The 25,159-nt window shown below is 34.2% G+C and overlaps 1 protein-coding gene across 5 annotated transcripts in view; it reads left to right on the top strand.

Annotated features, from left to right (window-relative positions):
* ARHGAP5 (Rho GTPase activating protein 5) overlaps positions 1–25,159 on the top strand; it is a 76,569-nt gene that overhangs the window by 19,624 nt on the left and 31,786 nt on the right. For 4 of the 5 annotated variants that reach the window (XM_057720940.1, XM_057720939.1, XM_057720941.1 and 1 more), the window contains exon 3: positions 12,917–13,064. In XM_057720940.1, coding sequence (XP_057576923.1) covers positions 12,917–13,064 — 148 coding nt within the window. The remainder of the gene's footprint in view (positions 1–12,916; positions 13,065–25,159) is intronic. The other variant, XM_057720942.1, reaches the window with a different exon arrangement.

The following is a 25,159-nucleotide window of genomic DNA, read 5'->3' as shown; positions in this document are numbered from 1 at the left end:
TATATTAGCAACTACCAACTCCTGTTTTTGCTCTCAAATGTTCCTTCCAGTCCGTATTATTTTCTCTGTATTTTACTGCTCCCTTCTTATTAAACCACTCTATCAGATAGTACCTTAGAAGATTCTGCTGCTTTAGCCATTATAGTAGGGTTTGGAACCTGTTAGGGAAGAATACCAAAAATAGGTATGTTTTCTTCAAAAAACTGAAGAGATACCTACATGTATATATTGAGTCCAAGATGTTAATTTAGTATTAGTAAATGGTGAATTGATACCAAGCTGTTAATACAGTAGATCCTTTAGAGTATAGTAAATCTTAAGTTTAGAATTATTTGACTTCTGACTTCTAGAACCTCACAGTCTTTATTAAGTAAAATGCCTTTTGAAAATACTGTTAGCCACACAGTGGTGACCAGAATTTTCTCTTGACCTGTAAATTGTTCATTCCAGATACAAAAGTAATGAAATATATGAAAATATGTCTGTGTTGAACTGCTGTTTGTCTATATCAAAATGTATAAGTTATAGGGTAAGTTTGCTTTTTATTTTTAGTGTATATCACTTAACCTCTTGACAGTCACTTAATTGACTGTCGGTGTTCACGTCTGAGGTTCTTGAAAGAATTATAATTAAGGCTAAATAAAAATTGGATGCTTAAAAAGCTTACTATAGGAAGAGCAGTACTTACAGATCAGACGTGGATAGGGTAGTTGGCACTTTGTTTAATGAGCTAAGTAATTTAACAAAGTCTTGAACTGCTTGACAGTTTCAGGTTTTCTACTTTTTACCTATTTTGGGGGGAGTACCTTGGTTAGGTTTCTGGGCAGTTGATAATAGGGTGCCCATTATATCCATTATTACCTTGCAGACACTTCTTTAGGGGAGAGAGTGAGGGTCACTTTTATAAAGGAAGTATGTTCAGAAGAATGAGAAAACTGCTTTCCGAGATTCCTCAACCAGTATCTTTTCCAGTCTCATTGCCGTGAGTTGGGTCTTGTATCCATTCCTAAGCAATAAAATCTAGCCCAGGGAACAGAATTATGCTGTTGAATGTAGACCTGAGCCTTTAGAGCTCTGGGTGAGGTTGGCTTCCCCCAAATTAGAGTAATTTCTAAGGGATGAAAACCGCAGTGTCTACTGCAGTCTAGATTTATATGTTGTCTGTAGTTGATCTCCATGGCCTAGCATAGTATGTTGTACTATGATCAGTTGAAGTCAGTATGAGTATATGGCTTGTTTCTGTAGTGGTAGTGAAAGAACCATTTATGTGTTTTTTTAATAATTATATTTATTTTGACTCGGAAACTGTCGTTTTATTCAACAAGCATCTTACTGAATGCTTGAACACTGTCCAAAGCTAAGGATATAGGGATGTATTGGTCATGGGCTCTGCTTTCAGGAATTCAGTCTAGTACATTTGACTGTTGAAAATTAAACATTTTATATTTTCATCAAGGTTAGTAAAACTTTTGGTTCTTTCATATTTCTCATTTCATTTGGAAAGCATTTACAAGGGTGAGTCAAAAATTATCCACACTCTGGTTATATTAAAACTTCCATAAATTCTACAGCCAGAGTGTGAGTAATCTTTGACTCACCCTCATACTTTAGGTATCTTAGTAACAATTTCTGTTGCTTTCATACTGGCTAATTGACTTAAATGTGTTCTGCCTCTGATTGATTTGTTCTAAGGTGCTTCTAAAATTTCTCATAAAGTTAAAATTGGTTTCTTTAGTAGCATTTTTGGTGCTGGTGACACAAATTTATGGTATGACATAAGTGTGGATATATAATGTGAGTATTTATGCCTGTATTTTACTATTTGCAAACACTTTGAATTTGTTCTGTGTTGGGTTGACCATAATCTATTACTCCTCAAATTCAGAATGAAATGTAATGAAATGGTTAGGTTTTTTTTTATATATGTTTATTTATTTATTTATTTATCTATTTTATTGATTGCGTGGGGTCTTTTTTTGCTGTGCGCGGGCTTTCTTCAGTTGCGGTGAGCAGGGGCTACTCTTCATTGTGGTGTGCGGGCTCCTCATTGCCGTGGCTTCTCTTCTTGCGGAGCACAGGCTCTAGGCATGTGGGCTTCAGTAGTTGCAGCACATGGGCTCAGTAGTTGTGGCTCACGGGCTCTAAAGCGCATGCTCAATAGTTGTGGTGCATGGGCTTAGTTGCTCCACGGCATGTGGGATCTTCCTGGAGCAGGGATCGAACCCGTGTCCCCTGCGTTGGCAGGCAGATTCTTAACCACTGCGCCACCTAGGAAGCCCGAGATGAGTTAGATTTTAAAGTATATTTTGATTGATGTGTTCTAATAAGAATTTAAATGATTGTGTCAGTGGTATGCGTCTTTTCACTACTTTAAAAGCAGATATAAATGTCTTCAGTGTGGCTTTCTATTCAAACTTTGTTTTTTCTTAGCTTTCATATCAGCATGTTGAATGTTTAGCAAAAACTGACATAGTACAAATTATTGAAGTTACTGTTTCCTCTGCAGCGCATTCATGATGTTAATTTTTAGACTACAGTTATCAAGGAGGCACTTCTATAACAGAATATTGTGTTCTTACTCTTAATTTTATATCAATGGGTAGTTGTTACTATTCCAAGACTTATAAGTGAGTTTATAGGGTTGTCAGTTTTATGTGTTCCAAAATTTTATATACTACAAATCATCTCACTCAACCCTAGAAGAGTTATTTCCACAATAGGTACAGTTTTATGATTTTTAACTCTGTAATATTTTCTTGTCATCTCAGCTGATATGTTGAAAGAGTCCTCAATAGAACTTAATCTATGACTGTGTGAAGAGAAACCTCAGTGAAAGGAGGACTGCTTTTTAAACTTAGTAATTTCTGATGTTTACAGTTCTTACAACAAAATATAAGGGTGTGAGAAAAGTGGTCTTGAGTTAGAATCTAACTTTGTCCAAATAAAAGGTACACCTTGCATATGTTTGTGTGTGTGTGTGTGTGTGTGATTGTTTTGAGCTCTTTTTGAAATTGTTCTTAGCCTTTGAAAATCTGAGGAAAGGTTTGGGTATTTTTCCTGAAAAAATGCACATTCACAAAATTTTAGTAGTGTTTTAACGGTTTCATATATACTTTCTGAAGTCATGGACTCTAGAACCTCTGTTGAATATAAAGGAAGAGGAGAACACACTTGAATTTTTCTTCATTCTTTACTGATGCTCTGATTGGCAGTCGTTAGAATAACAGAAAGAACCTAACAGATGACATGGGACACAAACGGAGAAATAGTGGTTTTAAGAATGAAATGCTATTACTAATAAGAAAAAAAATACCAAATTGTACACTCCAAATATATGTAGTTTATTGTATGTTAACTGTATCTCAATAGAAGTCCTTTAAAAAAAAAGAAATGCTAACTATAATATAAAACTTATTTTCATTTGAATACACTTGAAAATATGTATTTAGGAAAGTTGGGAAGAAATCTACTCATCCTTAACTTGAATAACTAGATGTCTCACTAGGAGTCTCTCCAGGTGACTCCAGGTTTAATTTTTTGCTAATAAAGTTATTAACGGCATGAATAAATACCTGCTAGGTAGATAATAGATGTTGAAGTGCTTTATAGGAAGATGTCAACTTACGGGTGAATCAATGCAAGAACCAGTTTGTCTGATTAGTATATGAAAGAACCCAGACCACATTCATTTGCCCCCAGTTATTTTCTCTTCCCTCTTTTCACCTAGTGTTAGGTTAAAGGATGAGAAAGAGCATTCACAACATCCCTGATTTTTAAGGTGTTTGGACTCTCAGCCACCTAACAGCTTTTATAGAATTAAAAAAAAAAAAGATTGAGTAGACCTCCATGGAGTACTGGCTCCCATTAAAGACGTCTTATATTGCTGTGGTGTAATACTTATTTTTCCCACATAAAGTAATCACTTTATAGTACGAGGGTGAGTCAAAAATTATCTGCACCCTGGGTATATTAAAACTTGGGTAAATTCTGCAGCCAGAGTGCAGATAATTTTTGACTCACCCTCATGGTTTTATTGTTGTAGTTTAATAATTTTTGTTTTTCTTACTACATTGTGAGCTTTTTTGAGGGCAGTTATGATTATCGTTCATCTTTATGTACTGTGAAGTAGTGATTCTCAATCTTGAATTATGTATTGACTTTTTTTTAAAGTCTCAGACTTCCCAGGGCTATATCTGTAGCCGTCTCCCAAACTTGAGTTCTTAGTCCTTGTTTTTATTAGCCTAGCGTAATGTTTCTCAACCAGGGTCAGTTTTGACCTGCAGGGAGCATCTGGCAATTCCTGGAGACATTTTTGGCTGTCACAACTGGGATGGGGATTTGCTACTGGTATCTGTTGGATAGAGGGCAGGGATGCTGCTAAACACCCTGAATTCAAAATGTCAATAATATTGAAGTTGAGAAACCCTTTGTAGTCAAATGTGGACTTTAAGGAAATTCCTGTAAGATTCTAGAAGTCAGTCATACAAGGCATGTTTGTACCTGCTCATTAGGGAAGGCGGGCTTTTCCTCACAGGTCATAGATATTACTTCCCTATTCTCACCAAGATTGGGTAAGAATGTATTTTCAGGAAGGAGGTACTGTGGGTCAAAGCTACACGCTATTGCTTTTTATCTTACTTATCTGATCTTTATTCTGCTATAAAATATGTTGTTTCCATTTCATTGTCACAGTTTTAGCTGAGGTTATCATAACTTCTTACTTGGATTATTGAAATGACCATTTTTTAAAAATATAATTTTAATTTGAGGTAATTGTAGATGGACATAGCATTGTAAGAAATAATGCACAGAGATTCCATGCTCCCTTTGCCCAGTTTCCCACAAAGGTAACATCTTGCAAAACTAGTAGAATATCACAAACAGGGTATTGACATTCATGTGACCCACAGATCTTTAGATTCCCCCAGGTTTGTGTGTACTAGTGTGTGTGTTGGCTCACATGTGTTTGCTCTACAGTTTTTCACGTGTAGCTTTATGTATCCTATCCTGCACAGTACCTAGCATTATGTTATGCACATGGGAGGTGCTCAGTTCTTACGCACTGTTGAAAGTACGTTACCTTATATCCAAATGAATTCACATAGAGTTGGCTATTATTTTTGTAGTTTTATAAGAACCATTATTTTGTATGAATCCTGATTTTATTAGGTTCAGATGCTTTTATGTACATCTATATAATGACTCCCACAGGAAAAAAGAATTACGTATAATGAAACTGTGTGCATAACTGGTAAATAAGCCAACAATACTTTATATGTTTATTAACAGAAGTCTTATATGGTAAAGGCTTTCTCTGGTTCCTGTTTATAATTTTGTTTGCTTCTGTTAGTGTTGACTCAGCACCCACTATATGCTAAATATGCCAAGGTATAGGTACTAAAAAGGAAAAGTGGACAGTTTCTAGAGCATTTTGGAAGTCATACGAACAGGGCTTCTTATGCATTCGCTATGGAGAATAAGGGAAAATCAAAGTCAATTCTGAAATTTATGATTTAAGCAACTGGGTAGATTTAGATTTATTGAGATAGTAAAGAAGGTTAAGGGTGAAAGGTTTCAGACCAGAGAGAATTAAGACATCTGTTTTGTGCTTTTTATATTGTGTTTTTAAAATATCTATGTTGACATTCCAGTGGAAGTATAAAAGTTAGATGTATGAATCTGGTATTCAGAGGAAGACTTATCAGGATATAAAAGGATAAAGCTATGGGTTTAGATAAATTCACATAAGGACAGAGAATAGCTAGAGAAAAGGGAGGGCTCAGAACTGAGTTTGGGTAGACCAGGAAGAGTTGTTGGCAGATGAAACTGAAAAAGGAATCCTTAGAGAAGAGGAAAAACCTGGTAAAGAGCAGTAACGTGGGAGCCCAAGAGAGCAAGTGTTTAAGGAGGAAAGTAATCAAGAAAGAATGTTGCTGAGAGCTCAAGAGGAATGAAAAGTTTCTTTTTGATTTGGTAGTGCCGAAGTATCTGATCTTGACAAGCAGTTTAGTGGAATCAGAGAGAAAGTAGGGGGAAGAGTGAATGGAATGTGAAAAGTAGAGATAGTAGATGTAGATGACATCTTCAAGAAGTTTTTCTATGAAAGGGATCAAGAATCGGGGCAGTAATTAGAGTTTAATATGGGATCACAGGAGAGTTTTGTTTTCGTGTTTGTTTTTAAAAATGAGAGATATTATATTTGTATATTCATAAGAATGACCCAGGAGAGGGACAGATTAATGCTATAAAAGAAGGGAGGGGGTATTGGCTTACATGAACAGGCGTTATCATCATAGGAAGGAAAAGATAAATCAGGGTAGAGATATATATGTGGGTTCATTGTAGGTGTAACTGAAGAAACGAGAGTTCCTATGTGTCTTTTCCAATGAACTGTGAGTTGACGACATTAGGAAGAGAGAGGATAGGTAGTGCTTGTGATTACATGAGTTTCTTTAATTGCACAACTTCTCAGAATTTTTTTTAGCATGCTGTGATGTGTTGAGAATTTCTTGGGTGTGGGACAGAGTATACTCAAATTGGAAGCCATTGGGGAGAAATTTGATTTCCTATTTCTTTCCTTTTTGAAAAGAGTATTGAAATTTATATATCATAGACATAATTTTTAAATTTTTGATTTTTTTTCCTTGTTACACAAGTAGTGTTTATCTTTCCAAAAAGTGCTTCCTTTACAAAAGGAAATGTACAACTTAAACAGTGAAAATTCTGTATAACCTCCCCCCAACCTTTTCTTTGTCTTTCCTTCTATACCCTCCTATAAACTTAGAGGATCATTGTCAACAGTTTGCTATTTGTTTTTTAATTTTTGCTATAATAGTAACATAAATGTTTTATTTTGATGGAATGGGATTATACTATTTTGTTCTTATACTGCAACATATATCAATATATGCAGATCTGTTAAAATCAACCTTCTTATTCTTTATTATCATTAATTTTGGTGTACTTGATCTGACAAGGACTAAAGGAGATCATTTAAAATTTCTTGTTCTGTTTCCATAGAGGTACATATTTCTGTTATAGTTTGTTGTTGCGACTCAGTGGATTGAATTCTGGATAATTGTCAAGTGAGTTTCTTTTGCATAATTTAAAGCTTTTTGCTTTGAAGACAGCCACAGTGTTAACATTGCTCTTGTAAAAACAAAAAAATCATTACTCTTTCCAATATTTTGTTTTCAATTTTTAGGAGTCTGTTTAAATGGCATGTGGTTAGTCACTTTTACTTTTGTACCAAGTCTGAGAGTCTTTTATAGCTGGTCTGATCTTAATCCATTTACATTTGCTTTTATGTTTTAGTTTGCTTTTTTCTTTTCTGTTTTTATTCTTCATCAGCAAAAAAAGAGAGAGAGAGAAATAAAGGAACTATTAGTTTGTGTTCTACTAATTTTTATCTTTAAGTTTATGTTGAATCCCCATTTCAGTTTATCATCCTTACTCCTCCTTCATAATAAAGCGTGATACCCTGTTGTGCATTAGCATAATTACATTATATTTTATTCCCCCCACCACTGCCTTTTTTAGGGTAGGTTGAAGCTTTTGGTTCTGGCCTGCTTTTGTATTATTTTTACATTTTGTAGCTTGACCCACGAAATTGTAGATTATATTCTGTTTAATAGGTGTACCACTGTAACTTAGAATTAGTTTTGTGTTTAACCTTATACAGTGTTTATTCTTATGTTTTACAAAGCACAGGTTTTCCAAATGTTAATTCTTTATTACTGATGATGTTTCATTATGGGTTTTTTTTTTTAATTGAAGTATAGTTGATTTACAATGTTGTGTTAGTTTCAGGAGTACAGCAAAGAGATTCAATTATTTATTTATATATATATATTCTTTTTCAGATTCTTTTCCCTTGTAGGTTATTATGAACTACTGAGTATAATTCCCTGTGCTATATATAGTAGGTCCTTGTTGGTTATCTATTTTATATATAGTAATGTGTATATGTTAATCCCAAACTCTTAATTTATCCCTCTATCCTCCTCCTCTGCCTGATGATGTTTCATTATGTGTTTAGGATTTCTAAGAAGGTGGTTTGAGAGTGCTATTATTTAAATATTAAATATTACGTATTTGAGAAAAAGTCTATAGTTGCTTGTTACACACATTTGGATGACATATTGGCTACATAAAAAATCTTTGACAAATCATTTTTCCATGAATATTCTCTTCTATAGAAGACTCTTCTGACTTTCCAAGTTTTTGTGAGAACTTTGAGGCTAGCCCGATAGTTTCCTTCCATTGTTAGTCATTGGTTTCGTCTGCCTAAAAATCTTTTGGGATTTTTGAAGCTCACTGAGTTCAGCAGTATATGTCTGTAACTTGATGGTTTACTCCTATTTGTTTATCCTTCCTGGTGCATGGTGAAATCATTCAATCTACAAATTAAATTCATTATTTCAGAAGAGACCTCGACTGTCTTTGCACTTTTCTCTTTTTCACAAGAAGTATTCCAGATCATTGGAGTGTGTTAATGAACAAAGCAGATAAAAATCATTGCCCTTGTGTGGAGCTCAGATTGTAGCAGGCATACACCAAAATAATGATGATTATGATGATGATAATACATGAGGAAATTATGTAGTGTCATGGGTAGGAAAAGCATTGTAAGAGGAATTGGAAGTACTGGGCAGTAGATAGAGGAAGACAGGCTGTAGATTACAATTTTTAATAGTCTGTGTAGCCCTCACTGAGAAGGTAAAGGGAACAGCCAATGCAAAATTTCTAAATTAGGAGCGTGTGTCACATGCTAAAAAAACAAATAAGTCATGTAGCTGGAGGAAAGGGAGTAAAATGATGGAGAAAGTAGAGGAAAATGAAGTCAGAATATATGAGGGCAGAGTTGAAGGCATGCGAGATTGTATATGGCCTTCAAGGCCATTATTTGTGGGTCACTATCATTCTGGCTGCTTTATTGAGAGTGGTCTGTAGAGAATGGTGGTCGAAGCAGGGAGGATTGATTGAGCAGTCAGTGCAGTAATCTATATATGTGAAATGGTGATAGCTGTATGGACCAGGGATTTGGCAGTGAAGATGGTTAAGATCTCATACATTTGGAAGTAGGGTGTGAGAAAATAAGAGGGATCAAAAAATGACTTCTAAGATTTTAGCCTGGCAACTGAAAGGATGGAAATCTCTTACACATTCAAGTGAATATGTCAGGTAGAATGTTTTGCATGAGTCTAGAATTTAGGAGAAAGAGCTGAGCTGGAAATATTAATTTGGGTTATCAGCATATGGATGACATTACCCAGAGGGTGATTATAGATGTTGAGAAAAAGAGACAGGGGTTGAGGCCTGGGGCATTCACAATATTACAAGGTTGCTGAGGAGGGACCAGCAAAGGAGACTAATAAGGGGAGAACAAGTGAGGTAATAGAGGTAGTTTCCTGAAGTCCACTGAAGAGAGTGACTGCTGAAAGGTTAAGATGAGAACTGATAACTGGCTATTGCAAAACAATCATTTGTGACCTTAATAAGAGCAGATTTAGTGGAGTGATGAGAGTGATAGACTAATTTGAGTATATATAAGAGGGAATGGAAGGCGAGGAATTGGAGACAGCTAGTATAGATGGTTTATGTAGACTTTGTTCTGCAAAAGGGAATAGAATTATGGAGCAGTAGCTAGCAGGGAGAGGAAGATTGACTTCTTTTTAAAATGGGAGCAAAAGTGTTTTTTGGTGTGTGTCAGAGAAACGATACAGTAGAAAAGAGAACTCTGATGATCTTTTTCACTTTATTCTGATTTTTTCAATCATATTGAGTCTTTTACTAAAGAGAGGTATTCATTTCTTTAATGGGTTTTTTCCTTCACTTTCTTTACATTTTGCCTCTGGTTGTCTCATTTCTTCTTTAATCTTTTATTTCAAGAATCCCATCTTAAATTTAAGAGAATAGAGAAGTCGAAAATTTCCTGTTTCCTGGGTTTATTATTTGAAAGCCTCAACTGTTTTTTTGCTACTAAAGTTTTCTTCAGTTTGTTGGTTACATATAAAGCAATTGAGGTATTGTGTTTTTTTCAATGTTATTGATTATGTCAATAGTATTGATTGAATATTTGAGGATGTTGCTTGATGCTGTCCTGTTATGTTGCTGATATTGCTGAAGTGGAAGAGCAAATGCTGTAAAGAGCTATTTATATACTTTTTCCTGGTGCTGCTTACTTATCCTAATGATAGTTTTTAATATCTGCTGAACACTTAATTGATAACATTGTTTATATCATTTGTGAAGTGGAATGTTTATTTTATTGGAAATGCTTTTGCAGACATGAGGTTTGCCTAAGTGGCCAGGAAAAAAAAAAATGAGTATTTGCATTTAAGCAGAAATTAAGATTTGTATGAATGTAGCAATGAATCAAAAGCTGTATTATCATAAATCAGATCTTATTTTTCTACTGGCACAATTATTTATTGGGACCTGCCACTTCTGACTAACAGTTCGTCAAAAGCTGTAGATGTAAATGACCAAATAACCATATGCTTCATCTTTTTCTTGCATTTCAGAGAACCTTTATGGCATTTTGTAGCAGTTGTAATCATCTAGCCTTAGACAGTTTAATTTATGAAATAAATTTTAAATTAGATAAATTATTTTGAATTGGTATAAATTTGTAGCTATAGATTAGCAACTCTTAACTAGGGGTTGTATATTAGAATTATGTAGAGTTTTTCAAAATTCACATTTTTAAAGAACTCCCTGAAGTGATTCTTATGGTTAAGAACTATCACTTACAGAAAAAAAGTTGTATACGTTTTTATTCATCATAAAAGCTAATAGAGGAATGTCTAATTCAAAACTATTTTCCTACATAGAATTTTCTTTTGTAGCAATATAAATTAGTAGAAAAATTGGTAAAGTCACATAGGCTTTTTATGCTTTTTTCCCACAATATATGAACTATAACTTGATTGTCAGGGCAGTTGTATGTTAGTATATTATCCCTTTAGAGTTTGCCAGCAATTCCATGCTATATGCCTGGATGCATTGCCTCAGATTACTGGTGCTGAATCTTGGTGTAACTGTGTTATTAAGTAACTTGCCCTTGTAACTTTAGGTATCTTGGGGGATATTCCCTGAGCATAAGCCAGAGAAAACTACCCCCAATTTTAGCGATGTATTCAGAGTTTAGATTAGTTCCTAAAGGGTAATATGAAAAGAGACTTTCTTTAGAGTTGATTGGAACAGTTAGGACTAGCTAGTTTACTTTTCTTACAACTTTGTTCTTTAGGTGTCATTGCAGATTAAGATTTTTTTTTTATTCCTGTTGCTCCAGCCATATAGGCTAGGCATTGCTATTTTCATTAATCTGTTTAAGTGTAATCTTTTTCAGCACTGTATTATCTCTAAACAAAGACATCCATCTTTGCCCTCAGTTTTCACTTTTGTAATCAAATGGTGCAGCTAGTAGTTTGCAGGCTGGCAAGCATCTTAGTGATCCTGAGAAAAAAAGAGGACCCAGCCACTGTATCCCTACCTCAGCTTTGAAATTACAGACAATCTCTTCATCTCTGCTTTCTTGCATATTGTTGTATTTTAGTGGTGGTGGTAGTGGAAGGATCATGTAAGGAGTAAGGAAGGATCCGCACTACTTGACTTGGTGGGCTAGGTCTTGAGCCAGACCAGGTAGTCCAGTGCTTCGTTGGCAACATTCCAGACAACTAGATATATTGTATGTAATCTGTACCTACAAGAGTTTATGTAATCTGTATCACCAGAGGGATAATATATGAAGATTTAGAAGTTGGATTTCATGAGCTCTGGAAGTTTGCTAGGTAGGGCAGCCTGAAATTGAAATGAAGAAAGGACTTAATTGATTAAGCAAGGTATCAGTTGCATAACTTGGAAGAACACATTAAAAGATCAATCCATCCCAAGGAGAGACTCCTGGAAAGAACTGGAAATTAAAATTAGGACTGTTTCTTTAAGCATTGAAAGCTCTGACTGTGCTCCCTCACTTGCCCCCCCCCCCCCACACAGTTTTGATTAGAAATGGTATGTTTTTATCTGATTTGTAAGTCAGTAGCAATACTTATGACAAATATAAATACACCCTACTTAAGGAAGACTGACTCAAAATCTCCTTAAGGGTTGAGTACCAGACAGTATTTCCTTAGGTTTTTGAGATGTTCAGTCACTGGTTAAGAACCCATTTTCTCCCAATGCAAGATTGAAATTAAACTTTGAAAATTCTTATATAATTTTGTTTTTTTACTATTGTGAAAATGTTTTGTCTGTTACTTATAAAAATTATCTTTTTTTGGTGTGTAATAAGATGTTTTTAATAGAATTAACATCTCCTTTCCCACTGGGATGTCACTTTCTTTTATAAAAGTTGTCTTAATATTTAAGAAATAGAGTCAATATAGAGGAAGAAAATGGGAAAATAAGGGACAAATGATGGGACTATAAAAGCTCATGGAGTTGCATAGCTTCATTGTATAATCAATAATTAAAGCTGTGTTATATTCTTACTAGCATAGCTATGCACAAAAACCTCACTTGGAACTCCCCCAAAGACCAAGTAACGTGCACCAGTTAACAGACCACACTTAAACTGAGAATTGAGCATTGCTTACTCCTAGTTTCTCCTTTTCACTTGGCATTGAAAAGTGATCTTTTCTAATTTCCCTGCCTATCCAGTTTTCTATTATTTTCCAAAGGGAGAAGTTTCTTCTATTCAGCCATTTTTTTAATCTGTTCACTTTTGTCTCTTCCCCTGGTCAAGTTGCTGCTTCTAGCAGAATTTGCTTAGTGAACCCGGTTTTAATGGACATTAAGGTTGGATGTGGCTTTTAAATATTTCTTTTGATACAAAATGTGCATTGCTTAATACTAATGTTATTCTGAAGAAAATTAATTTTAATGGTTTTAACCTGAATATGTTTTCTTATAGCAGAAAAAGAAAACTAAGAACTTCAATCCACCAACACGTAGAAATTGGGAAAGTAATTACTTTGGGATGCCCCTCCAGGATCTGGTTACAGCTGAGAAGCCCATACCACTATTTGTTGAAAAATGTGTGGAATTTATTGAAGATACAGGTAGGATAGAAGTATCATTGTAAGAGGTTTGATTTAAAATTTCACTTTTGCTACACCAATAATTTGTCAGATGTTCCTGATTCAAGCTAAAATTTGAAAGAGGTGTATCATTCTCATTAGGGTTGATTATCTTGAGTATTAATTATAGATGTAACCATCTGATATTTGAAAGCAGTTTTGTCATTAGTGATGCTTTTGTTGAACTTCTCTTCATTAAATGGCTAAGTCAAACACTAAAATATTAAACTTTTTCTGGAATTTAGAATAATTTTATTAAATCATGCTACTATTTAATCATAGATATGATTTAAATCAGTAATTTGAATGTTTGCAACATTTTAAGTCTAATACTATTTTTTAACTCATTTTAGACATGAATTTTTCTTTTTAAAATTCTTAGCAATATTTATGATATAATATACGTAAGAGGTAGCTTGTTTGTGATGTTACTATTTATTCAGCATCCCTGGCTTAATATGGTTTGTATGATTTGACTTGTATTTGTAAGGAGTGTGTAGATATCCTCATTGTTTTAAAAATAAGCCTCTTGTTTACTTTGTCTGGTGAAACTATCATTGAGGGTTGGACTAGTCAGAGTTGGGGAATAAAGGCAGAATATTGTCATGTTTATTTGCACTTAAAATGAATACAAATTAACCATAAAGCTTTAGTGATTTGAAAGGACTACAGAACTTAATGGTTTGAAAACATGAGCTAATTTCATTTTAGCTTTATTTATTCCTAATGAGCTCTTTTCATAAACAGGCATTGTTTAAAAAATAAACAAGTTAGGATGCCCATGTCCTATCTAAAAAATCAAGCTCATTTTTACTTAGGTGTATGTATGCCATACCATTTAATCTTGACTGTCAGCTAAGTTCTATATGTACATATTAGTTGTCTGGTGAGAAGTGCTGACTTTCAGTTTTAATAACAAATAGAATATGAGACAATACCTGTTATCCACTGGTATTAGAGTTGAAATAGCCTATCTTCTTCCTTAAGTTAGTAAACTTTAATTAATAGAGCCTGTATTTGGATATGCCCTTAATCATTTGGTTTTTTCCTTCAACAAAGTATTATGCAAATTTCTTTATAGATTTTTGCTCATCTTTAGCATAGTAGAAATGCAGAGGTTCTTACAATGTTAGCTACCTGCTTTGAGATTAAAGAAATCTCATTTTCTCTAGTAATATGATTAGGGCTTGTGAGTATGACTGAGCAATTCGACAAGACTTTTCTGTAGTGATTAGAAAATAACAATAAAGTAATAATGGATTGCATTTTGTCCCTTTTTTTTTTTTTTTGTAATTAGAAAGTCCCACTTCTTGAATATTTTCATGGTAGTTGAATGATTTGGCTTGAGGAAAATGAGTAAATTCCAAGTGTAAGATAAAATGAATTTCTAGTTCAATTCTTAGCAACATTTGAATTAGTTCAGTCAATTGGCAGGTAGTTTATATATTTAAGTGCTTAGTGAGACATATACTTAGGTACCATAAGACCAAAAGAATACTTATATAAAAGATTAGAGCTAGTTCTTTTGTTGATGTAGTAGTACATATGATTTTGTTACTGATTAACGCTAATCAGTTTTAGTGAAGATCCCAGTTGTATAAGAATTGAATATCAAATTCTCAATATGGACTGGCGCAGCCATCTCCATATTTAAGGTTCAACTTGTAACGTAAATATAATCAACACCATTGTTTAGAGGACTAAACTTCTTTTAAACAACCCTGAAGAAAATGTTGTGGAAGTTTTTAAAATCAGTTTTATTGTTATAAATGACATGCAATAAAATTTACCAATTTTAATTATACAGTATGAGTTTTAAGAACTCTATAGTTGTATAAGCACTACCACTCAGGATATAGAACATTTTCATCACCTCAGAAAGCATCTAGTCTTTCATCAGGCATGATGTTAGCTATTAGTTTTTTGTAAATGTTCTTTGTCAGGTTGAGAAGTATCTGTCTGTACTTAGTTTGCTACATTTTTATCCAAAACGGGTGTTGATTTTGTCATGTGGTTTTTCTGCTTCTATTGATGTAATCATAGAGTTCTTATTAAAGTCTGTTTATATGGTGAATTATATTAATTGATTTTTAAACGTTAAACTAACCTTGCATTCCTGGGATAAACACCACTTGGTCATAATGTTTTATTGCTGGATCCATTTTGCTAAAATGTTAAGGATTTCTGCATTCTAAGAAAATATTGGTCTATAGGTTTCTTTCCTTGCAGTGTCTTTGGGTTTGGTATCAGGGTAAAGCTGGCATCATAGACTCAGTCTGTTTTCTGGAAAAATTTGTATAGAATGGTAATATTTCTTTATTAAATTTTGGTAGAATTCCAGTGAAACTATTTGGACCTGGAATTTTGTTTGTGAGGAGGCTTTTAAGTATAGATTAAATTCCTTTAATAGACACAAGGCTGTACAGATTTTCAGTTTCTTCAGTAAGCATTGATTGTGTCTTTCAAGGAGTTTGTCCATTTCATTCAAGTTGGCATCTGTCTTCTTTGTTTTTGGCATTACTTTCTTTTTTTCCTTTTGTTAGAGGTTTATCCATTTTATTGATCTTTTTGAAGAACCAGCTTTTGGTTTTATTGATTTTCCTCTCTTTTGCCCATTTCTAAATTCATTGAATTCTACTTTTTTCTGCTTTCCTTCTTTCTGCTTTCATTTGGTTTCTTTATAGTTTCTTAAAGTGGAAGCCTACAATTAATGGTTTTGACCGGTCTTCTACTATAATGTTTAGTGTTTAAAATTTTCTCCTAAACATTATTTTAGCTGTATACCACTGATCTTGATATGTTGTTTCCATTTTCATTCACTTCAAAATACTTTGTAATTTCTCTCCTGACTTTAATTTAACACGTTGATTATTAAGTGTTTTATTTCTAAATGTTTTCCAGATATCTTTTTGTTATTCATTTCTAGTTTAATTCTGTTGCAGTTGGAAAACAGTTTGATTTCAGTGTAAGTTTATTGAGACTTGTTATTTATAGCCCAGAATGTGGTGTGTTTTGAAGAATGTTCCATGGGGCCTTGAGCAGAATGTTCATTAAGCTGTTGGGTGAAGGGTTCTCTAAATGTCAGGTTTTTTGAGAGTGTTGGTCAAGTCTTGTCTGTCTTTACTGATTTTCTTGTTGACTTGTTTTTTTAATTGAGAGCTGTTGAAATCCATAATCGTGATTGAGATTTGTCTCCTTTCAGTTGTGTTAGTTTTTGCTTCATATGTTTTGAAATTCTTTTAGTTGCACATACATTTAGGATTATGTCTTTTTTATGAACTTGTGTATTATTATTATGAAGCATTCCCCTGGTTCTGAAGCCTCCTTTGTCTAAAATTAATATAGCCAATGATATTTTCTTTTGAGTAGTGTCTATGTGGTGTACCTTTTTTCATCCTTTTACTTTTATTTGTATCTTTATATTTAATGTGGTTTCTTGTGCATAGCGTATCTGAATCTGACAGTCAACTTTTAAGTGGAGTGTTTATTAGATCATTGGCTTTTCATGTAATTATCAGTGTAGTTTTAAATCTGCCATCTTGTTTTTTTCTTTTTGTCTCATGTGAACATTATTCCTTTTCTTTTCCTGCCTTCTTTTGAATTAACTGAATATTTTTTTTCTATTTTAACTCCAACATCAGGTTATTAGTTATATTTATATGTTAGGATTTTTTAGTGGTCCTCTAGAATTTTAAATAATACATCTTTAATCACAGTTCATCAAAAGACAACAAAGGTGTAACTTAAGAACCTTGGAACAGTACATTTAACCCTCTTATCCCTTGCTCTATTGATGTACATTTTAATTTTACAATGTTTTAAAATCACAGTATATTTTCATAATTTTTGCTTTAAACGGGTAATTATCCTTATTTTTGAAAGATATCACATACTCTACAGTTCACCCATTTAAATTGTACAATCTGGTGGTATATACTTGTATATTCACAGAGTTGTGCAGCTGTCAGCACATTCAATTTTAGACAGTTTTCATCATCCCTAAAATAAAACCCATCCATTAAGCAGTCACTCCCTATTCTCCATACCCACCCCCCTTTAACTTTCTATCTCTATAGATTTACCTGTTGTGGTCTTTTGTGACTGGCTTCTTTGATTTAACATAGTGCTTTAAATATCAGTGTTAACATCTATCAGTACTTCATTCATTTTTATTGTTGAATAATTTTCCATTGATGAACGTTTGTGTTGTTTGCCACTTTTTGACTATTGTGAATATTGCAGCTGTGAACACTCCTGTACAACTTTTTGTGTAGACACGTTTTTCACTTCTTTTGAGTATATATACACCCAAGAGTGGAATTTCTAGATCATATGGTAACTCTGTGTTTAACCTTTTGAGGAATTTCCCGGACTGTCTTCCAAAGTGGCTGTACCATTTTACATTCCCACCAGCAATATACAAGAGTTCCATTTTCTCCACATCTTTGCTAACAGTTATTTTCTGATTTTTTGATTATAGCCATCCTAGTGGGTGTGAAATGGTATCTCTTGTGGTTTTGATTTGCATTTCCCTAATGACAAATGATGTTGAACATATTTTCAGGTGTTTATTGGCTATTTGTATATCTTCTTTGGAGAAGTATCTATTCTGATACTTTGCCAATTAAATTGTTTGCCTTACTGTTGAGTTTAAGAGCTCTTTATAGATTCTGGATACAAGTTGCTTTCAAACATGATTTGCAAAAAATTTTTTCCCCAAATTCCTTGTTGGTATTGTTTGAAGCACAAAAGTTGTAAATTTTGATGAAATCCAGTTTTTAAAAAAAATTTTGTTACTGTGCATATGGTATATCTAAGATGGTTTTGCCAAACCCAAGATCACAAAGATTTATTCCTATATATTCTTCTAAGAATTTTTTTGGTTTTAGCTCTTACATTTAGGTCAGTGATCCATTTTGAGTTAATTTTTGTGTATGGTACAAGGAACGATTCCAGCTTGATTTGTTTGCTTATGCATATCCATTGTCCAAGCACCATTGAATTGCCTTGGCATTCTTTTTGAACATCAATTGACTATAAATGTGAGTACTCCTGGATTTCCACTTATATTCCATTGATCTATATGCCTGTCCATTTTTGCCAGTACCACTTTTTTCATTATTTTAGCTTTAATTTCATTATTTTAGTAAGTTTTGAAATCAAGAAGTGTAGTCCTCCAACTTTATTATTCTGATAGTTCTAGGCTGTTGATGGAGGTTTTTTCTTTTCAGCTTTTTAAAGACTGTTCGTTGTCTTCTGCATATGTTTAACAAGAAATCTGCTACTGTTCTTATCAGTATTCCTCTATATATGATGTTACCTTTTCTCCCTCAATTCCCAGATGCTTTTAAGATTAAGATTTTAAGATTCTGGTTTTTAGTAATTTATTAAAAATGTATTTAGTGAGTGCTTTTTTTAAAAAAACACTTCTGCTTGAGGTTTCTGGAGCTTCTTAGATCTCGTGGCTTATAATTTTAAAATTTGGGGCCATTATTGAAATATTTTTTTCTGTTCTCTTATTTCCCACACCTCTGCTTATGGGCTCCAATTACATGTGTTAGACATCTTAAAATTGTTTCAAAGCCTAGTGAGACTGTTCATATTTTTAAACCTTTTTTTTCTTTCTGCATTTCATTTCACCTAGACTGTGTATCTATTGCTATATTTTCTAGTTAACTGATTTTTTTTTCCTGAGAGGTCAAATCTAGAAGTTCCATTTTAAGTCTCTTTTTTGTTTCATTTATCAATGTCATGTTGATCTTTTACATCCTTAGATGTAAAATATGTAATAGCTGTTTTAAGATCCTTGTTTTACTAATTCTGTCATGTATTATTTCTCAGTCTGTTTATGTTTCTGTTGGCTTTTCTCCTGATTATGGGTTGCATTTTTCTGCTTCTTTGACTGGCAGTTTTGATTTGACATCAGACATTTTGAATTCTTCATTTGAGTGGTGAATTTTCTAGCGTTCCTTTAAAGAATGTTGGATTTGTTTTGTCATGTGTTAAGCATTTTGTGTGTATCAGTCTGGTCCTTTCTAGGCTTGCTTATAAGTTTATTTTGGCAGATCCAGAGCAGCTTTAAAAGGTCTTAAATCAACTATACTTCAATTAAAGAAAACAATACTTTAAAAAAAAAAAAAAGGTCTTTTGAACGTAGAACTTGAACTAGTCTCAGCTGCTGGCCTCAGAAAGTTTCCTCTCATACATTTGCAGTATTCAGAGACTCCAGTGTCTTTGTGTGTATCTCTGAGGCTCTTTCTTAGTATATCTCTCCCCTTTTTTGGTATTCTACCTCACAAATTCTAGACTTCTCATCCTTTCTGAACTCCTGTCTCTATAGTTTCAACTCTGGTAGACCATTGTGATTCACCTCTCTGCACTACTATCTAAAATCTGTTTCCAGGCACTAAATTGGGGCATTCAGACACTTTAATTCATTTGCTTTTTTTCACTTACAGATCAGTTTTGAGCTGCCTGTAGTTCAGTGTCTGAAAACTGTTGTTTCATATAAATTTTGCAGTTTTTAGTTGAAGTTGTGCTAAGTTCCAGTTGAGAAATGACCTTTGAAATATTAGTATAAGTTTAAGTGGTGGTGGAGAGAGATTGAAAAGAAAGAGAGCAATAGGCCTCTCAGAAACTGTTTAGGATAGATAAGGGGTTGAAAGAGGTCTCATGCTTCTCAGGGTGACTGTAGGTGGTGCACCATTAATGAAAACAGAAATTATGGTACAGAAAGCAAATTTGACAGTTTGATAATAGATTCATATTATGTACATCTTAAATCTTAAGGTGCCTAGGGTATCCTTATAAAAGTTCATGACTCAATTGAATGTATGGCTGTGGATCTTTGGAAATGATTTGATCTTATGATAAGATTTTGGTAATTGTTATTGTATAGATATTAATGTAAACTATGTGTTGATGAAATTCAGGGTGAACATAGAGAGCGAGAAGAAGAGTTCACATTGCAGGTAGGCTATACAAAAGAATGGAGCGCTAAAACACTAAGAAGAAAATTTTTAATAAGAAGGAAGCGTGGTTATCAGCTTTAAATATACAGAGGTTAAGTGTACAGTTCAATGACATGTAGTACATTTACAGTGTTGTACAACCACCACTTCATCCAATTCCAGATATTTTCATCACTCCAAAGAACACTGTACCGATTAAGTGGTTATTCCCTTCCCTTTTCCCTCCTTGCTCCAGCCTCTGGCAACAAAAACCTACTTTTTGTCTGTGGATTTACTTATCCTGGATAGTTCATATAAATGGAATCACACAATGTATGACCTTTTGCCTGGCTTCTGTCATTTCTCATAATATTTTGGGGGTTCATCTGTTGTAGCGTGTGTTATTGTATGGATATATACCACATTTTGTTTATATGTTCACTTGGTGTGCACTTGTTTGTTTCTACCCTTTTGGCTGTTATGAACAGTGCAGCAGTGAACATTCATGTACAAGTATTTGTTTGAATACCTGTTTTCAGTTCTTTTGGGTACATACATAGGAGTGAAATAGTGTGTTGTATGGTAATTTTATATTTAACTTTTTGAGGAAATGTCAAACTGTTATCTATACTTTACATTTCTTTTTTTTTTAATTTTTTTTCGGGCTCCGCGCCAGGCTGGCCGCTTGTCCCTGGTCCCGCAGCTCCTGGCCCAGCTCTCCTGGCGCGTCTCGGAGCCCCGCCCCCGGCCCCCGCTCTGGCCGCCCGCCCCTTGCCTCCCGCGGGGCGCCCCCTATACTTTACATTTCTACCGGCAGTGTATAAGGGTTCAAATTTGTCCACATCCTCCTCAACACTTTTTTTTTTTTAATTTATTTATTTATTGGCTGTATTGGGTCTTCGTTGCTGCACGTGGGCTTTCTCTAGTTGCTGTGAGCAGGGGCTACTCTTCGTTGTGGTGCTCGGGCTCCTCATTGCTGTGGCTTCTCGTTGTGGAGCACGGGCTCTAGCTGAGTGGGCTTCAGTAGTTGTGGCACACAGGCTCAGTAGTTATGGCTCACGGGCTCTAAAGCACAGGCTCAATAGTTGTGGCACATGGGCTTCATTGCTCCACAGCATGTGGGATCTTCCTGGAGCAGGGATCGAACCTGTGTCCCCTGCATTGGCAGGCGGACTCTTAACCACTGCGCCACCTAGGAAGCCCCCACACTTGTTATATTCTGTGTGTGTGTGTGTGTGTGTGTGTGTGTGTGTGTGTGAATTCTGGCCATCCTGTTCCTTTTTGATAGGGATTGCATTTTGATCTGTAGATGACTGGTAATATTTCCATCTTAACAGTATTAAGTCTTCTAATCCATGAACATTAGATATCTTTCCATTTATTTAGGTCTTTAATTTCTCTCAACACTGTTTTATAGTTTTCATTGAACAAGTCTTGCATTTTCTTGGCTAAGTTTATTCCTGAGTATTATTCTTTTGGATGCTGTTATAAACGAGATTATTTTCTTAATTTCATGTTTGTAATTTTTTTTCTACTATAGAGAACTGATTTTTGTGTGATGATCTTTTGTCCTGCAACTTTGCTGAAATTTTTTTTATTATTATCTTATTAGTTTTTTTGGTGTGTGTATGTGTATTTGGGATTTTCTGTATATATAAGGTCATGTCCCTTGTGAATAGGCATAGCTTTGCTTCTTCCTTTGAAATTTGGTTGCATTTCATTTCTTTGTCTTGCTCTGGCTTGAACTTCCAGTGTAATGTTGAATAGCTGTGGTGAAAGCAGGCATTGCTGATATTCCTCACTTTAGAGGAAAGCTTTCATTCTTTCACCCTTATGTTAACTCTGCATTTTTCATAAATGCTCTTTATCATGTTGCGGAAGTTCCCTTCTGTATTAGTTTCCTGGAGTTGCCGTACTGAAGTCCCACAAACTGGGTAGCTAAAACAACAGAAATTTATTTGCTAACAGTCTAAAGGCTGTAAATCTGAAATCAAGATGTCAGCCGGGTCATGCTCCATCTGAAACCCTGGCTAGAATCCTTCCTTGCCTTTTTCTGGCTTCTGGTGGTGGCTTTCAATCCTTGGTGTTCCTTGGCTTGCAGCAGTGTTACTCTACTCTCTGCCTTTGGGAGTCTCCCTGTGTCTCTGTCTTCTTAGAATGACAGTACTCATTGGGTTAAGGACTCCGGTATGACCTCATCTTATCTTAGCTAATTCTGTAATGACCCTGTTTCCAGATAATGTCCCCTTCTGAGGTATTGGGGGTAATGATGTCAACGTTTTGGGGGAAGACAAAGTCAACCTAGAAAACCTTTTATTCCTAGTTTGTTGTTGTTGTTGTTGTTTTTAATATCATGAAAGGATGTTGGATTTTGTGAAATGGTTTTTCTGTGTCAGTTGAGATGATCAGGTGGGTTTTTTCCTTTCATTCTATTAATGTGAGTTTCATTGTTTTTTTTCTTATTTTGAACCACCTTTGCATTCCTGTGATAAATCCCACTTGCCCATGCTATATAATCTTTTTAATGCTGTTGCATTCAGTTTACTAGTATTTTGTTAAAGTTTTTTGCATCTGTATTCATAAAGGATATATTGGTCTGTAGTTTTCTTTTGGTGTCTTTGTCTGGCTTTCGTATGGGTTAATTCTGACTTCATAGAATGAGCTAGGAATTGTTTCTTCCTTTATCCTTTTATCTTTTAGAATGATATTTTAATGAGAGTTTTCTATGGTGTTTAGAATGTGCTATCTTCAGAATCTTTTGAAGCATTCCTATGTTAGAGACTTCCTAAATTTTTTTCTAGATTTTATAGTTTTTTCAGTTTCCTGCTTTGTTGTCAGTGTACCTCCTGCTGCTTATAATCTTATTTTGCTTTTCAAAATGCAACTTCTAATCTGCTGTGAGTCAGGAAAACATATGGCAGAGTTAGTTTAAGTTGTGTTTTTGGTTAGGTTAGACAGAATCTGTGGAAAAATAGGAGGTATTCCTCCTGTAAAGGAAATAATATATTTTAGTGCAAGGGCTTTGTACATCTTTTTGGCTATTCGTAATCCTTTTTGTTTCCATTTTTTCAGCTATGATAGGTTAGGTGATCAGATGACCAAGTTCTAGATAAGTGAGGAATTTCTTCACCTGTGTATCCTAAAATTTATATTTGCATGGAGATGTAGTTAATCTGGAATGCCCCCACTATTACAAATGAATTTTGAAGAAATAGACTAAAGCTTAGAGGTTGTTTTTCTCCTAAGATTATGTTAGAAGGATGAATGTCTCAGTGAGGTTCTTTAAATATTGGCCTAAAAATTATGTTGTTTCAACACACCAATGATGGATGAAATAATTGAGGTGAAATGGGTGAATGAATCTTTGTTTTATTGTTAAAATAAAGGTCAATATAACTTTCTTTTTATTTAAACTTCAGCATCCCACTTGCTTTTTTGAAGAATTCTACTCATTTTCATTGCTCTGACACTTTTACACTAAATGTCATTACCTTATGTCTTCTGTACTTCCTTGTCCTACCTGTATATCTTAATCCATTTTTATATTCACTCCTTTGCATACTTCCTTAAACCCCACCATGTTATTCTCTTGGCAAACCTCAACCTTGGTTAAACTAACTCCCTGTCTGCTCTGTGGTTGGACCAGAAAGTAGATCATAGTTGTAGAAAAACAAACCATGCATTTCACGTTAAATATGTGACCACAAATCTGAAGTAATCATCCCATGTTTTCTTTATTTCTTCGCATTTTGAAAATTTTTGAACCTTCAGAAATGTTGCAAGAATAACATGAAGAATAGTATGATTGAGCGTCCATATACTTTTCATCTAGTTATACCAGTTTGGCAGGGGCAGGTTGCTACATTTCTCCCCAACCTTTTTTTTGCCCCCGGCCAAGCCATTTGAAAGTTACAGACATCATGGCACTTTGCTCCTAAATCTTTTGGGCATGTATCTTTTAAGAACAAGGACATTTTCTCCACATAACCACAGTGTAAATACCACCTTTAGGAAATATAACATTGATTAAATCCTGTTGTTTAACATTTTGTTTATAATCAGATTTCCTTCTTTATCCCAATAATGCCCTCTTACAGCTATTTTTTCTTTCAATTTAGGATCCAGTCAAGGGTCGTGCATTGCATTTCTTGTTATGTCTCTTTAGTTTTCTTCAGTCTAGAATAGTTCCCTAGCTATACATATGTTTTCCTGGTACATTTTTTGAAAATTTTAAGTCTCTTTTTTTGCAGAATGTTCCTAAATTTTATTTGTCTGATTCCTGGTCAGATTGAAGTTAAACATATTTGGCTGGAATTCTACACAGGGCTGACGTGTCCTTCTTAATGCATCACACTAGGAGACATGTTTCTTAAAGGACTATTTATGTTGCTTTTGAAATTCAAGGCTTTTAATAACCTTATAAGTGTCAGATAATGCTAAAAGTTAGTATCGTTGACTTCTGAATTTAATGATTCAAGTGTGACATGTTTATTCTTGATCTAGCAAAGAGGAATTATAAATTAGACATTAAAGCCTTTTTTTTTAGGTAATTGTAGTATGCCTATATATCTAGCAGAAATTCCTTAAGGTTTTCTAGTATATTAATATATTACCTTTTGTGTTTTCTAGTTTTGAAATATATTTTTATGTTAGCAAGAACATTTTCTTCTTGAAGTAATTGGTCATTAGGTTACAGCTAACGCTTTGTCTTGTTTTTTAAACACCACAGCCATTAGCCCATAATCTCTAAGAGAGTAGGGCTCCCCAGCTCCTAAAACTAGGAGCGCATATGAATAAATCCTTATTTAATAAATGTTTAAAAAATGAACCCCAATTTTTTTTAATAATCCTGTGTGTCCTTGTGCCAGTAGTTACACATGAATATCTCTTTAAGTCTTTATTTACCAAACTATAATTCGCATTTATTACTTTTTCCTACAAAAATGCATGACCATTGCAAAAGATGAGAGAATTGGAGGCATTTGTGCTACAGTGTTACTTTTTATAATTTACATTTGTATCAATTGTCTAATTTGTATTGTGCTAGGCTATTAATTTATATCATTAAAAACCCAAGTTTTCATTGTGATAATAGTGGATGATGAAGGTGATATACAATGTGCAAGA

Source organism: Hippopotamus amphibius, chromosome 2, assembly GCF_030028045.1.
Source record: "Hippopotamus amphibius kiboko isolate mHipAmp2 chromosome 2, mHipAmp2.hap2, whole genome shotgun sequence".
Classification (NCBI taxonomy): domain Eukaryota; kingdom Metazoa; phylum Chordata; class Mammalia; order Artiodactyla; family Hippopotamidae; genus Hippopotamus; species Hippopotamus amphibius.
Note: the sequence above shows the minus strand (reverse complement) of the source record. Positions and strands in the feature narration are given on the sequence as shown.